Source organism: Mixophyes fleayi, chromosome 2, assembly GCF_038048845.1.
Source record: "Mixophyes fleayi isolate aMixFle1 chromosome 2, aMixFle1.hap1, whole genome shotgun sequence".
NCBI classification, from domain to species: domain Eukaryota; kingdom Metazoa; phylum Chordata; class Amphibia; order Anura; family Limnodynastidae; genus Mixophyes; species Mixophyes fleayi.
Window position 1 is genome coordinate 158,822,832 of NC_134403.1, and position 17,105 is coordinate 158,839,936.

General features: G+C 40.8%; 1 protein-coding gene across 1 annotated transcript in view; it reads left to right on the forward strand.

Annotated features, from left to right (window-relative positions):
- FRMPD4 (FERM and PDZ domain containing 4) overlaps positions 1–8,730 on the forward strand; it is a 402,711-nt gene extending 393,981 nt beyond the window's left edge. Inside the window, exon 17 of the mRNA XM_075194815.1 lies at positions 6,959–8,730. Coding sequence (XP_075050916.1) covers positions 6,959–8,322 — 1,364 coding nt within the window. The 3' untranslated portion in view covers positions 8,323–8,730. The remainder of the gene's footprint in view (positions 1–6,958) is intronic.
- Positions 8,731–17,105: the final 8,375 nt, after the last annotated feature.

The window sequence follows — 17,105 nt, forward strand, 5'->3', positions numbered from 1 at the left end:
GTTTCCTCCCCTGAGCTAACTCCCTGGAACCTGGTTCTGCATTTTTGGTACTTGATGAGCCGGACCTGTCAAATCAGTGCAGGGCTTAGATAAGGTTTCCTATTCCTTCAGAGGATTCTGTCATCTTCCACCACTTCAGCATCTGATCTAGAGGGTTTATTCATTTCTTGAGGAGAATTCATCATCATCAACAACAACATTTATTTATATAGCGCCAGAAAATTAGTGCTTTGTAATTGGGAACAAATACAGTAATGGACAATGGGAGTTTGATACATGAGGCTAAGTGCTACATATTGTATATTGGTCCAGCCAGATTGCAAAGGTAAAACATGCTTAGTGGGCTATATGATCCAGTCACACAGCAATGTTGGTCAAAGGGTTATCTTTTGTGAACTGTGTAAAGGGTGGTAATGGGATACCTTAAGGAGGTTAAGAGGGTGGTTGAGGAATTTTATAAGCTAGCCTGAAGAGGTGGGTTTTCAGAGAACGCTTGAAGGTTTGAAGACTAGAGGAAAAACTTATTATGTAAGGGAGGGAATTCCACAAAATGAGTACAGCCCATTAAAAGTCCTGTAAAATGGAATGGGAGCAGATAATGAGTGTGAATTAGAGATGCAGAAAGGGCCATAACTAAGGCTGTGCGAGAGGGGCGACCGCCCAGGGCGCAACGCTGAAGGGGAGTGCAGTTTATGAAAATTTTATGATTATTTGGATAAAATTGAGACTAGGGGGAGCAGCAATTTTGCTTCTCACCCCAGTTACGGCTCTGGATGCAGATCTTGTGCAGACCAGAGGTGTCGATTTAAAAGCTATGTTAAGGATCCTACAAGAAAGAGGGAGTGCGTGCTGGTAGGCAGACACTAGAGATCAAGGACAGTGTGCAATCAGAGGTCACTATTTAATAAGAAAAATAAACAGGCAATATCCTTCATCCATTCAGCTGGAGGACCTGTTTAGATGAGGCGTGGGCAAGACTTGACTGTAAATTTCAGATCTCCCGCAGGTTGCAGTCCATTTATCATGTAGGATGTAGGTAAATGGGAATCCAAGGTTAATGCTCCCATAGCTCACCTTATCAAGACTATCACTATTCTTATTACTAATATTGCTACCTTAAGGGACAGCATGGATAGGAAAATTGAAGCCACCCTTAATACCATTTACACAGACGCAGGGGGCTTCATTTAGCCCCAGCTTAGCTACAGTTTGGTCAATATGGCGAAGAAAGATAGGAGGAGCAATTGACTGAGGGTTTGGAGTCTGACAGAACCAGATTGAATTTGCTAATTTAGTTGGAGCATAACTGAGAGGCCTCTGAATTTCTTGTGGGGGCTACCATTGATATGGCAGGGCAAAGTGTTTAACTCTAAGAGAAGCCATTTAGTCCCTTACTTAAGTGGGGGTATTTCTGTGCCATTCAAAGAAATGGTTTGGGTTTATGCTGACATTTCTTGCTGGTCTTGAAGCCAAACGGCTGCTTCTGACCTATTCTGAATCTGAAATCCCTAAAATGTACAATTAAGGGTGGACAGGTTTAAGATGAAGTACATGTTCTTTAGGTCGGTCATCAACAGCATGGAACGGGAAGTGTACATGGACATTAAGGACACATACCTACATCTTCCAATCTGGGACGGTCAGCAATGCCTTGTCATATTCACCGTTCATTCCTGCCATTATCAGTTTTGGACCCTACCATTTGGCCTGGTGACAGTGCTGAGAATGTTCACAAAGAGCATAGCACTGATGGCAACCCTTTTCTGATCCATAGTGATGAAGGTCATTCTGCACCTTGATGACCTGAACAAGGCAAGTTCCCTGACCTCGCTTCAGAAAAGGGCCATAAAAGTTCAGTCAGACAACGCCACAGTGGTGGTGTACATAAATCACCAAGGGGGCACCAAGATTGCCTTAGCAATGAGGGAGAATGCCGGAATTTTCTGTTGGGTGGAATAGTATGTTCTGGTCATTTCAGCGGTCTTCCTCCCTACAATACAGAACTGAGAGGCCAACTTTATCAGCAGGCAAGAACTTTATCCTGGGCAATGGTTTATTTACCAAAGATATTCCAGCAGCTTGTAGTCTGTTAGGGTCAACCAAACATCGACATGATAGCATCTTGGTTGAACCATAACATGGAGTACTTCTATTTCAGGACTAGGGATCCATAGGCGTGTCAATTAGACACCATATCAGTTCCATTAACCTTCCAACTCGTATACCTGTTCTCTCCATTAGCAATGCTAACTAGTTTGCTAAAAAAGGCAAAGAGAGGGGGCATTTTGGTGATTCTTCTACCGTGCTGCCCCCAATCTTTGGAAATCCCTATGCTGCCTCACTCGTAGTTTCCCCATCTACAATCCTTTAATCCTTTAAATGCTCACCCAAAACTCACCTTTCAAACCCCCCAATCCTACCACCTCATGACTATCTTATCCATCATCTCCTCTTCCTTGCACACCCTCTTTATTGTATCCCAGTCAGTCTTACTGTCTCTCACCAACCCTCCCTCTCTCTACCTATTGTCTCATGTCAGTCTACTGTCTGACTCTCTTCTATGTCCTTTCATGTCTTTTGCTACACTCTCTCCCCTTAGCATTACTCACACGCATCTGTACTATTTAGGTGTATTAGCTCGTCTATTTGTGACTTGCTTTCTGTATCCAATCTGTGGTGTCTTACAAATAAATAAATAATAACAATTCTTTTTGCACCAGACTGATCCAGGAGGTCTTGGAAAGGTGCCGGTGTGGCGCTTTTTTTGCCTATAAGATCAGACTTGTTAAGTCAGGGACCCTTCCTCAACCAGAGTTTACCTCAGCTTTAGCAGTGTGGCTGTTGAAGCCATGATTTTTAAGGCCAAGGGGTTTTCTGACAAGGTGATTCAGACCATGATCAAGGCTCGTAAGCCTGTGTCAGTCATAAATTACCACGATCTGAAATATCTACATTTTGTGGTGTGGACTGAAGTGGTTTCCTACCGCTTCTTTCAGGTTGGACCAGTTGCTGCAGTTCCTGCAGGACTATCTCAAATGGGGGATAAAACTTAGTTGAAGTTCTAAGTCCAGGCCCAGCCTTTTCAGTTTTCTTTCAGAGAAAACTGGCTCTTTTACCTGAAATGCAGACCTTCTTGCAGGGAGGGATGTATGTGACTCCAGTGGCTCCATGGGATTTCAATCTGGTATTGACAGCCTTGCAACAGTCTCTTTTCGAACCACTTGCTTTGGTGAAGTTATAATCCCTTACCCAGAAGACAGTTTTTCTTTTGGCTATCTCTTCTGTCAGAAGAGTCTTGGACAGAGTACTGATTTGGACCAAGCCTTCCTTGTGGTTCCAGCTTTAGACCAGGATACGTTTTCAGAGTGAGAGGGCTCTATTCAATCTCTGGATTTGGTTAGGACCTTGAGAACCTATGTGAATAGGACCAAGGATTTTAATATGATGACCTGGTCTTTGGTGCACAACTTCACAAAGTTCTACAGATTTAATACTTTTGTGTTCAAGGATTATTATTATTATTATTATTATCATTTATTTGTTAGGCGCCACAAGATTTGCGCCGTACACAGTACAAACAGTAGACTATACAGGGTGAAACAGTACAGAACAATAAACAAAAAATACCAATACTTCAGAAACTCCAGGCAGGCTAATGCAATAAACACGGAGCAGAAGAACAGGTAAGGAGACAGGAGGGAAGAGAGCCCTGCTCATGTGAGCTTACATCCTAAGGGAGGGTAAACAGACCAGGCACAAGGGGAGCCAGTTGAGGCAAGGGGGAGAGAAGGCAGAGCAAGCGGTGGAGATGAGGGGGTTAAGTGGATGGTTGGTAGGCTTTGAGGAAGAGGCGAGTTTTGAGTGCTTGTTTGAAGGAGCACAGAGTAGGAGATAGACTGATGGAAAGAGGGAGGTCATTTCAGTGAAGGGGGGCCGCATAGGAAAAGTCTTGGATTCTGGAGTAGGAAGAGGTGATAAGAGTGGAGGAGAGGCGGCGATCAGCTGCCGAGCGCAGGGAGCAGGCAGGAGTGTGAATGGAGAGGAGGTTAGAGATGTAGGGGCAGTAGAGTGGGAGAGAGCCTTGTAAGTGGTGGTGAGGAGTTTGAAAAGGATTCTGTAGGGGAAGGGAAGCCAGTGTAAGGCAAGGCAGAGTTGGGAGGCAGAGGAGGAGCGGCATGAGAGGAAGATGAGTCTTGCGGCCGCATTGAGTATAGAGTGGAGTGGGGAGAGATGGGAGTGGGGGAGGCCAGTGAGGAGGAGGTTTCAATATTCGAGGCAGGAGATGATGAGTGCGTGGATGATAGTTTTGGCGGCATGCTGAGAGAGAAAGGGACGGATGCGGGCGATGTTGCGTAGTTGGAAGCGACAGGCTTGGGCAAGGGAATGAATGTGGGGGCAAAAGAGAGAGAGGAGTCAAGGGTGACATCCAGGCAGAGGAGGTGGTGGTGTTGTTGACGACAATAGAGAGATCATGGTGGGATGGGAGTCTAGGCGGAGGAATGACAATGAGTTCAGTTTTAGAGATATTGATTTTGAGAAAACGCGCGGACATCCAGGAGGAGATGGCGGAGAGGATACCCGAGAGAGGAGGGTGGAAGAAAGATCAGGAGAAGAGATGTAGAGTTGAATGTCGTCAGCATAAAGGTGATACTGAAGACCGAAGGAGGAGATAAGAGCACCAATGGAGGAAGTATAGAGCGAAAAGAGTAAAAGGCTGAGAATAGAGCCCTGCGGGACTCTGACAGGGAGAGGGTAGGGGGAGGAGGAAGAACCAGACATGGATACAGAGAAGGAGCGGTTAGCGAGGTATGAGGTGAACCAGGCGTGGACAGAACCAGAGAGGCCGAGAGAGAGAGAAGAGTTTGCAGCAGGAGGGGGTGGTCCATGGTGTCAAAGGCTGCAGAGAGGTGAAGGAGGATGGGTAGGGAGAAGTGACCCTTGGATTTGGCTGATAGGAGATCATTAGTAACCTTGGCCAGGGCAGTTTCGGTGGAGTGGAGGGGACGGTAGCCGTATTGGAGAGGGTCAAGGAGGGAATTGTCCGAGAGGTGTCTGGCGAGGCAGCTGCAGGCAATCCGCTCAAGTAATTTGGAGGCATAGGGGAGAAGTGAGATTGGGCGATACTTAGCAAGAGAGGTGGGGTCGAGATTGGGTTTTTTGAGGGATAAGAGCGTGTTTAAAAGAGGAGAGGGCTACACCAGAGGAGAGTGATAGGTTGAAGAGGTGTACGAGGTAAGAGCAGGCAGTGGGAGAGAGAGAGCGAAGGAGGTGAGAGGGGAGAGGATCGAGAGCACAGGTAGATGGTGGAGAGGAAAGAATAAGGCAGCAAACTTCTTCACCTGTTGTAGGGCAAAAGGAGCACCAGAGTTGGTTGTTGGAGGGAGGTGAAGCGATGGGGGTGGCGGGAGAAGGGGAAGAGGAGATGTTCAGTCTGATAGCCTCAATTTTGGAAGAGAAAAAGGATGCCAGTTTTAAGCATAATGGCTGCACAAACTGCATCTAATAAAACTGCTTATATAAGATGCAGTTTATATGGATCTAATAATGTTAGCTGGGGTGATACAGGTCTCTCCTGCTTTGCAGTGTGAACGCCCTCTGCTGGGAGAAGTCCAGGATTTCCAGTTCAAACTAGTACATAATGCAGCACATAATGTTCACTTTTTCAATTTTAAAAATCAGATTTTTCAAATATAGCTATTAGCATTTGTGCAAACAGTCACAAAAATGTTGCAAATATCGATATAATTAACATAAATTGACAATGGACAAAAATAAGCATTGAAAATGTCATAGTGAGGACACCAAATTAAAATAGATGTTGTTCTCAAACAGTGCTAAAAGCTGAGGATATTTGGCAAACCACACAGCATTCAGGAGGACCTCATAATGAGCATTTCAATCTTTTTCACATGTATTTTAGGATAGTAAAAAATATATATTTTAGACTGAGTCTTTAACATATTCCCATGAAAGTCAGGGGCAGACCTTTTTTAAAAATGTTAGGCTATTATCACATGAGCATTGTAGAATGCAATGTTTTTTCAGCCAGAAAAGCACTATTTTCCTGCCACACAAGAAGCACTTCAGACCATTTCAGCTTCTAAAACGGCAGACAGTGTTTCAGCAGCTGATAAGTTCTAGTGTGACAAGGAAACTGTCTATTATACTATGATTTCAGAAAACCACACTTTTCTGACTGAAAACACAACACACACCGTTTAATAATGCCAGTATGACAGCAGCATAAGTTGTGTACAGATGAAAAAACGTATTCTGTGAAAAAAGAATTCTTGTACTATTTTATTGGAAATGTTAGTTCTCAAATATACATAAATATGTATTTGATTTTATTGTCAATGTATGTTTGACTGCATGTGTAGTTCAATTATATGTATATCTTATTGCATTGACAGAGCCAGAGTTTTCATCATATTTAAGTCTCTGCGCAACATATTACAAGTCAAAAATGAAGTTTTCCTCATAAGGAAGCCACCCCATTTGTAAAAATACAATGGAGTCCCTACTCCTTTCTCTTATTTAACAATTGCCACAGAACCCTAAAGGAAGAGCAAAGGGTAAAATGGTTGTCAATAGGAGGGTGCATCAAAGTACCATCTGATTGAATCTCTAATCACTTGTCACTTGACAAGTGATTAGACTTGACTTGTGTAATGACTAATCAAGTTCATTGCACAAACCCCATTGACAACTATTTCAATTCAGTTGCTCCACCTCTCGAAATCTTCCAGAGGCAATTGTAAGGTAAAGAGCAGAATCCTGATAGAAGAACCTCTACAAGGGGGATGTTTCCCTATGGTAGGGGGTGGGTGGGGTCAGGAGTTCTCCTTTAACTGCACCAATCAAAAGTTAGTCCAGAACAGTTATTTTTAATGGTGGTATGTAATTATTTCTGAAATGCTTAACAAATATCTCTGCTTTTCTACTACCCCTAGTGTAGCTTTGACAGAGCCTGCAAAAGGACGAAGAGGAGATGGCATGCCTGAAGCTACTACTAAACCCCTGAAAGGTGACCCTATTGCATCATCCTGCATTCGCTCAGAATCAAATGTGCCAACTCAGAATCAAGACTCTCACTCTTTTCACCAACGGAGCCAGGCCTGTACAGCAGATATAAGTTCACAGTCACACCAATATGACATGTTAGGTGGAAGTCTAAAAATGCCACATAACAGAAAAGTGTTGAGACGCAGCAGCAGTGTCATAACAAGATCCTCAGGCATGGAGGCAACTGACAAAAAAATTTCTTCAATAAGCTTGTGCTTGGATGGAGTACAGACAGAACTCTCTCGATCTGAAAAGAGATTTGAGCTTCCATTGGGGAAAAAGTTATCAAAAAGTTGCTCCCACAGTTCTGTGAATTCAATCAGTGAAAGCAAAGATAGTAAAAGATCTGCTACTACCGGTTCTATGCAAAAGGTACAAAAACAATCTAGGTCTCTGCCGTTGTTGAAAATAGATGCAAGTAACTGGAAATGTCGAGGGCCCTTTAGTTATTGCTTCCAAAACAGGGGAAATAATGGTGATGAAGAAGAGGATGAGTGTGAAGAGGTATATAATGGGAATAATAATGAAAAGAAAGAACTATCATGTGTGTACTTACCACAATCACCAGCGGAAGGGCAAAAAGGAGATCTGCTTTCCTCCACACAGAGCGGAAGTAAAGACATAGAATCTCCCAGGGCCACTATAGAAAGAGCCACAAAATCTACTGAGGATGATCAACTTGCTGGACAAATTGAGTTAAATGTCCAGAATATGGAGTTTGATGAAAAGATTGCCAGAATAAATGCACTAAAAGAAAAAGTTTATGCAATACCTGATGGATTTCATGCTGCTCAACGAGATGCTAATGAGTTACTTTGCCTAATACGATCAAATCACCCTGGAAAGGGGGAAGATGCAAGGTTAGATACCTACGACCAGGAACTGTCTCATTATAAACAACGTTTGTCCCTGGAATCAAGACAACTAGGAAGTGCCTGCAGGAAAATGGCTGCCACAGACAAGGACCCAGAAGAAATGCTGTCAGCTATGACTTCAAGCTTTCAAATTCTCTGTTGTCTAACAGAAGCTTGCATGCGATTAGTAAAAGCGGTGAACTCTGAAACACAGCAACAAGAAATTGTAGCGAAAATAGATGAGGTGGTAATGAACTACATCTGCTTGCTGAGGGCTGCAGAGACCACATCAGTCAAGATGTTCAGCGATCCCAGTGTTAAACTTATGGCTCGACATTCTAGTACTATGGCTGCCGTTGTAAGCACACTAACACGTTCTCTTAAAATGCTTTTGAACAAATAAACTAAGATAGTCATTTCATAAACTACCTTGACAAAGCCATACATAAACATGTGTATAGACCAATGTAAATTGCATAACCTCCTTCTTAACTTCTAAAACACATTTTTTTCCCTCCTTTTGAGACAGAACCTAGACAATAGCAAAAATGCTGATGTGATGCATCCTCATGTAAAAAGTACAGCATTCTGGAGCCTAATGAACCTTGATTACTTATCTTCCATTATCCGCAGGCACATCATGTTACCATTTAACCCTTGCTGCATCTTCCACTTTTCCTCCTTCCCAGTCATGCTAGAAATAGACAATGGAATCATACTGTAAATAGACAGTATTTAATATTTTAAATTATAATTTTTAAGCTCTGAAAATTCTGAAATATGTTTCAATTCAAAGAAGGTATTATGATTTACTAGAGTATATATATATATATATATATATATATACACAAATAAATTGATTTTTTTTTTTGTTCATGCCGTGTATTTCTTGTTATTTACTTAACAATGAGAATTTAAACATGTCACAAAAGTGCCCTCATGGATACTCTTGATTTCCTGAGAATAAACCATATGTCAAATGGCATAAATCATAGAGAATAGAGTACATAATCAGAAAATGACACCTCACAGGTACATTTCTTTAACATGGTAATACAGAGAGCAGAGAGAAGATAGTAATCCCTGTAGACTCTTACTCTGTGGCCCCATAGCCACACATAGAGGCTGTACCTCTCCATAGTCCTAACATCCACTTCACACTATCTATAGGAAAGAAATAAATCAAAATTAATCAGCCTATTTCAGTCCATATTTAAATATAATATGTAAATAATTATTAAAAAAGAACACTCAGGCCTATTTAGCCTCTTCATGAATTAGGGCCTGGTAATAGCATAAAAACATACTTACCAAGTTAATTCCGGGAGATCCCAGGCAGGGGGGCGTGGTTGGTGGGCGAGAGGGGCGGGGCGCAGTAATTCGCTTGATTTCGGCTCCGCCCCCCACGACAAAATGCCGTTTTTTTACGGGGGCCGGGGCCAAAATGATGCAATTCACCACAATTTGTGTCATTTTGAGGAGCAGATGCCATATGCGGGATATTTGCCTGCTCTACCGGGAGCCTGGGAGACATACCCGAATTTCGGGAGTCTCCCAGACATTCCAGGAGAGTTGGCTAGTGTGCATAAAAACAGTAGATTGTATAATGCATTGAGACTAAGAAGATAGCAAGTGATTTAGGATGTGAAGTTTTCAAAGACTCAACAGCATATTTCTGTTATTCTCCTATTCCTCTTTGCCATAATAGACAATGTAAATACTGACGTATCTGAGAACTTTTCGAATCTCACCCTGAGACTCACATTTGTCATGTACATAATAAGATGGCCATACATGTATAGATTTGATTGCAGTTATTTCTGAAAAATCAGATTATCATCCACATTCGACACCCCTGGTTTGACAAGAAAATATCTTACAGGATTTAACCAAGATTTCATTAAATATAAAGAGCCTAAACATACATTTTAAAATATAGTTAGCCAGAAAACTGCTACTGGTATTTACTGAAAGTCATGTAAAATATATTTCTGGGGTCACGAAAATAATTAAAAAACACATTTCTTAGGCAAAGTGTAGCTTTATTACATATGTTATTTTAACATGGAATTATCTTTTATGTATATGACATTACTATTGAAAGATTTAAATTGTAAAATTTGCAACTAATACTCTGTTCAAAGAAACATGTTTTGATTCCAGGTACTTCATCAAATTAATGTGGAAATGCCGACATAGTTTAAAACAACGTAACAATATTGATTACTATAAGTCAGAGAATTATAAAATCATGACTTACCATATAACACACATAGTTTGTCCGAAACCTTAAATCACCGTCCAGTGTGAAATCTGAATGTCACAAACATCTACAGTACAAAATTACGTCATTTACAATGGGCACAGTGAAAATGGTGCTTTTAAAGAGGCAATACTCGGACCCCACTCCTGTATTCCATTATATAGGCGTGGGGTCCGGGGATTGCAGCTTTAAAAGCAGGGCAGGCTCGGCTGGGGGGCAGGGGGGCATCATTTTCCTTTAAAATGTAGCTAATAGGCTGCAGAGTCGAGGTTTGATCCACCCCCCCTAAAATTTGCCAGCCCTATCCTGTCAAGACTGTTGGGGCTTGTACACATGGACACTTTTCCTATGCACCTGGTGCATGTGTTTTGAACTGCACTTACTGCTTGGTGAAGGTAGGTAGCTCAACCAGCACTGCAAATAGTTCATTGAACCATATGGAGAAGGAGGAGACAGCACACAACAGGAAATGACAACACAACAGGACATATTGCGTCCACATTTTGGTTACTGTTGACCCTTTCTTCACAGTGTGCAATAACGCCATCTTGCAGTTTAACAGGGAAAACACCCATGTATATGAGCCCTTAAATTCACAAAGGGACCCATCAGACCAGTGGAGCGCATAAAGGTAACATCAATATTTTATTTCATTTAATTTACTAGTTTTGACTGAAATTAGCCTTTATAGCAGTGAACTGTTTATAGTCCCTAAGTTAAATATTTTTTGTGATCTTTTTCCTATCACTTTACTTCAGAAATTATTTTTTTAAATATTTTTTTTACTGTGTTTTCCGTTTATTTTACCAAATGTTCAGTAAAATATTAACCTAATACTGCTGATTTAAATTTTCAAAATTGTCATAAAAACAAACAAACAATGCTTTTTTCTTTATCTGTAAGCTTTAACCATGTATCTTAGCTTTTTCCACTTTTTCACCTGGCCATATCAAGTGATGATACATTTTATAGGCTCGCACAACTGTTTTTTGCATTTCGTGCAGCGTTGGTTTCGGCAGGAACAACCTTTTTGGGGTTTTTTTTAACATGGCTCAGCAAATTTTACTTATTTAGGTTTAGGAGAGGTAATGCTTTTAATAAAATATTAATACAAATATGTTTGTTTGTGATCATTTTATAATGACAATAAGTCAAGCAAAGGTATTATGTTTCTACTCATATATGCATACACACATTTTGCAGTGTCCATTTATTTATAACAAAATGTAATCATCTAGTTCTACTGCTCTTAGAAATACCAAATATATGTCAATTAATCAAGTATAATCAGTTATGGTACCAAAAATAAAAGCATATTTACTTTGTACTTTTTTAATCAAAGGATCATCTAACATTCATGTATACTGGACCAGGTAGACAAGGGAAACGGTAGCTGGTTTCCTCAACGACAGCCATCACCTTTTGGACTTTTATGGATGTCCTTTTGGCAGATAGGATTTTAAAAAATGCTGCAAAAATGAGAAAAGCACAGACTAATATAACAAGTAATTGCCTTTTTTTACTAAATGGTAATAAGCACAGTTAGGCACTAGATGGCACTGTTAATGTTAATCAGGATATAGCTATTGCACATTTTCAAACTTTACATGCTCTCCAGTCATAAGAACTAAAAGAACATAAAAAAAATAAGAATACTAAACCATCATCATGCAGTACAAATTATGAGTGTGAATAATAGACAAATGTATAATAAAGCATGATAAGACCATGCCCAAGCATGTCTGATGAATATCTTTAACTGCTCTCATACTATGCAGAGCACAGATGCAACATGTTAGAAAAATAGTGCCTTACGATGAGTTGATGTACAGTATTACCAGTGTAGGATGGAGTGTATAGAGTATGCAGTGTGAGCTGGTGGGTACACTGCATTTCAAGGGCTGCCAGATCATGGTGTTGATCTCATCAGAATATGCTCCGTTTGGACCTGCACCTTTTAACAGCAATGAATAACCATTTGAGGTGATACCATTATATTCTACTCCCATGCCTCCCAACATTTGTAGGGGCATATTCAATTGTGAGGGTACCTCACAAAAGCAATGCGCCCCGCGCACTATTACCGTCATTACGGTAATAGTGTGCGTAAATACCGTTATTACGGTACATTTCATGCTGGATTTCAGCTCGTGGCTCAGGGGGCTGCGAGCTGAAATACGGCTTAGTAATAACGGTAATACTTTTTCCGCGGCGGAAACCGCCAACAATTGAATATGCCCCCTAGTCTCTAAAGAGGGACATATAAGCCACGCCCCTCGTCGAACCTAATCACTGCCCATGAACTTTCTGTTTGTGCACAGTTTGCGCATGCGCAGTAGTGGTTTTTGGACACATCCTGCCCCATTTCCTCCTAGACCATTGGGGAAACTGGCTGCTATGTCCTGGTATCGGAGCTCCGATACTGGGACAAATTGTAAGTCGGACGGGACAGCGGGACGGTCCACTGAAATCGGGACTGTCCCGCTGGAATTGGGACACTTGGGAGGTATGTGCTCCATAAATGCACTGTCTATTGGACTGTATGTCCCGATGCTTTAATAACTTGTGTTATTTGCTAAAGCATACATATCTGCTAAGTCCTGAATAACCATATATCAATTAGTGAGTTCATCCTAGTACAAAGGCATTTTTTCATGCCTTACTCCATTACTTAACATACAGAGTCTCACTGCCACAACTTGTCAGTAAGACTTATCTATGATATTCTGACGCTTGACTGTCAGATATCCTATGTTTGCTATGTTCATGGTTTTTCACCCGATTATTGTGCAAATCACACGATAAACGACTGTTAGGTCTAATATTGCATTCGTGTGTACACTCCCACGACCATATTTTATTATACCAAAGCACATAGTATCATTTGATTTGATCTTGTAAACTGACTAAAAATCACTATGAAGGGTAGAACGATGTCGGGCAAATTCTGAAGTGTGTATGCACTCATGACCAGCAATGCAGGCAGATCTCCGTAGAGATCTTTTCAGCAGATGGTTATGACAGATGAAGAGCAAAGATCTGAAGGTATATCTTGCAAAACGTGTATAGTGTCTACACATGAATCAGCATTTTTTATATTACCTCTAGTGTTGCATATTAGTACTTACAATAACTTGTTTTTATATAAAGTAACACTGACTCTGCAATATTTATGCTGGTTATATTAATTTTGACATTTGATATCGGTTCAGTCCTATGGATCACCGATCCATGCATTTTTGATGCATGAATCAGCATGCTGATTGGGACTTTAAGATGTTGGTAAAATTGTTAACAATATGGCATTAGGAGAAATTTTCTGTTTGTGTACCCAGCCTTAGAACGTAGTATAAGTTCTTGCAATATGATCATGAGATGAAGAACCCTCTGACGTGTCTTTAAAATATATTTTAAATATGTAAATATTGTGAATTATGAGATATAGGACATTCCATTTATATATAGCTACATTTAATTCATTAGAAAGTAGTACTCATTTCTACATGTAAGCATGATAACATTGAGTTAATTATATTTTTTTCAAAGCTATTATGGGCTAGATTTACTAAACTGGTTTGAGGAACTGGAGATGTTGCCTATAGCAACCAATCAGATTCTAGCTTTCATTTTGTAGAATGCACTAAATAAATGACAGCTAGAATGTGATTGGTTGCTATAGGCAACATCTCCACTTTTTCAAACCCACCGTTTAGTAAATATACCCCTATGTATCAATAGTCACTTCATTATTGTATAGAAATGTAAAAGCAAAAAAGTGCTCAGATTAAACAATTGCAATGACACCCCAGATAGGTAAGTCAAGATGACAGGTCTGAATATGTTTAATGTCACTTAATGTTACTCCATTTACACTGTGGTGTTAGACACCCCTATAAGATAAAAGCTTTGAAAATGCTTAACTTGTACTATATAAATGTTTTGTGCAATTTGCTTTTATCTTCAAGATCGCTTATTGTACCTGTTTCTTAGGTGTGATAATTCCACTTAATATGTCTGTAAAAAATTGCACAGCCAAGTAGATCATAGGTCAGTTTCACAAATGCAAAGTTAACTAAACTATGTAAACATTACAATACAATTCTTAACTAAAAAAGAACAAAGGTCTCTAGGGGAAATATTGCCTGCAATCATGAAGAGTGATAATCAATATGTGCTGCTGCCATTTGTCTGTGCTAATTAAGTGCTGGCTAATGTAAAGTAGCTTCACATATAAAGCTCATGGAACTGTAAGTTACATTGTCATACCTTTGTTTATACAGACAATTCTTGTCTTTTCTGTGTTATTAATTGTGACGAAAGAGTAAAAGTAAATCAACAATTAATTAGGCATTTATAATTTATTCTAATACTGTTTTTTTCTAGCCGTTGTGTCTGACATGAGACTTTTCTAACTTCCAGATAGAAATGAGTGAAGTTTCCACATTTGGAAGTGGAATTTTACATGTTTCTCCAGTGGAATGAGACCTTAAGTGTTCTGCATGGAATTCCCCCTAACATTGTTATTCTACCCAGAATTCTAACCACGCCACAAAGCAGAATGTACTGACATCATCATCGTCTCTGCTCTGTTTATAGATGAAAACTTCCCTAAAATGTAGACTGTGATATATATAAATACAAACAGGAATTCTGTGCACTGGTGAAGTAAAAGCTGAACTCGAACATTGTATTCCTTCTATTTGCATGAAATTTGTGTAGGAGGCAGACGGGTAAAGTTTCCTCATCTATCATATGGTTCCAGTGTGGATGGATTGTGTGACAAGATAATGAACAATACATATTTACTGATGTAGAGGACCTTCATTTATTGTGGTCTGTGACAGTACAAATTGTATTCAACCCAAAGTTTTAATAAATCTTTCCACATGAAAGAATAATAGAGAAAATACTTTATATCGTACAACCTCCCATTCCAACAGAGTTTATTTAGTTACTTTAGGCAATAGTTACATGACACAAGAGCTAATGTTATAACATAGTGGGACTGACACTTTAACTCTCACTTATCTGCCCCTTTACAGTTGCAGTTACACTACCTTACTCCTTTGCACTGGGTACCTCCTTCCATCCTCAGTTAACACCTGGGACATTACCAAGTGCAGCCTCAGACTGCACAGGTGTTTCTCAAAACACCTACACTCACATTGTTTGACTTACAGAAAGGACAGGTTAACAGTCAGGGGCGGGCTGAGCCGGGGGGCAAGGGGGCATCGTCCCCCCGGGCCGCTCAGTCTAATTGCTGTTTGGGCCGGCCACCCCCCCTGTGGATGCAATATTACCAGCGGCGCACAGGCGGGCGCATCACATGACACGCATCGCGTGTCATGTGATGCGGCCGCCTGTGCACCCCCCGGGCTGAAATTTGCCAGCCCGCGCCTGTCAACAGTCTACTGATTTGGCATTTTTTCTGTCTCTCGTTAAAATTTATAGCTAGAGCTTACTATAAGTTGGGCCTTAGTCGCCAGTTTTTTTTTTAAAAAACATTTTTCTAAAACGTTTAGCATGTTTTACCGTTATACAGCAAACAAAATCAATGCTCACAGACACCCATTACCAACAAGAACAATTAGTCTAAAAATATGTGACTATATAGATCCTTCTGACTGTAGTTCACAATAAAGGCAGAAAACAATTATTAGACAAATAAATGCCAATATATAAAACTTCAGATTATTATTTATTTTATTTATTTATAAGGCGCCACAGTGCCGAATACAGAAGCAATTAACAAATAGATGAGGTGACACACATAAGTAGCACAGATGAGTGTGAGTAATGCTATGGGGACTGCAGCAAAATACATGACAGGATGTACAAGGGGGTCAGACAGTGGACAGACATAGGACAATAGGTAGAGAGGACCTTGCCCGTGAGATGGCAAGCGAAGGAAGAGGAGGTGATGGATAAGATGGTCGGTAGGTGGTAGAATAGGCGAATTTGAAAAGATGAATTTTGAGTGAACGTTTAAAGGACTGAAGGTTGGGGGAGAGTTGAGGGAGGTGGGGTAGGGAGTTCCAAAGAATGGGGGCAACATGGCAGAAGTCTTGGAGGAGGTAATGAGAGTTCAACTGAGGCAGAGGTCACAAGCAGAGCAGAGTGGTCGGGTAGGTATGTACCTCGAGACAAGGTTAGAGATGTAAGGAGGAGAAATGTTGGCAAGGGCTTTGTAAGTGAGAGTAAGGAGCTTTAACGGAATTCTGAAACAGATGGGTACCAATGAAGGGATTTATGCAGAGGAGAAGCAGAAGAAGGGTGGTGGGAGAGGAAGATGAGCCTAGCTGTAGCATTCTGTATTGATTAAAGGTCAGAAATGTGAGTCGGGAAGGCCAGTGAGAAGGAGGTTGCAATAGTCGAGACGAGAAATGATGATTGAATGTACCAGGATTATGGTTGCCTCCTGAGAGAGGAAGGGATGGATTTTCATGATGTTATGGAGGAGGAAGTGGCAGGATTTGGTGAGGGACTGGATATGAGTGGTAAACATTGAGGGCAGAGTCAAGGGTGACTCCAAGGCAGCGGGCTTGTGTGACAGGAGAGAGAGAGTTATGCTTTCACACAAGAGGAAGATTTTGGGAGGGACAGCAACATTGGCAGGAGGAAAGATGATAAGCTTGGATTTGGTGATGTTGAATTTGAGGAAGCACTGTGATATCCTAGTATTTACAGCAGAGAGGCCGCTAGATATTTGGCTTAGGAAGGCTGGAGAGAGGTCACGGGAGGAAACATAGATTTGCGTGTCATCAGCATTGAAGGCTAAATGATTGAATAAGTTCATTGAGAGAGATGATGTAGAAAGAGAAGAGCAGAGGGCCAAGGACATAGCCTTGAGAGACTCTAACAGAAAAAGGAAGGGGGGGGAGTCAGACGCAGAGACACTAAAAGAGCGGCCAGAGAGATAGGAG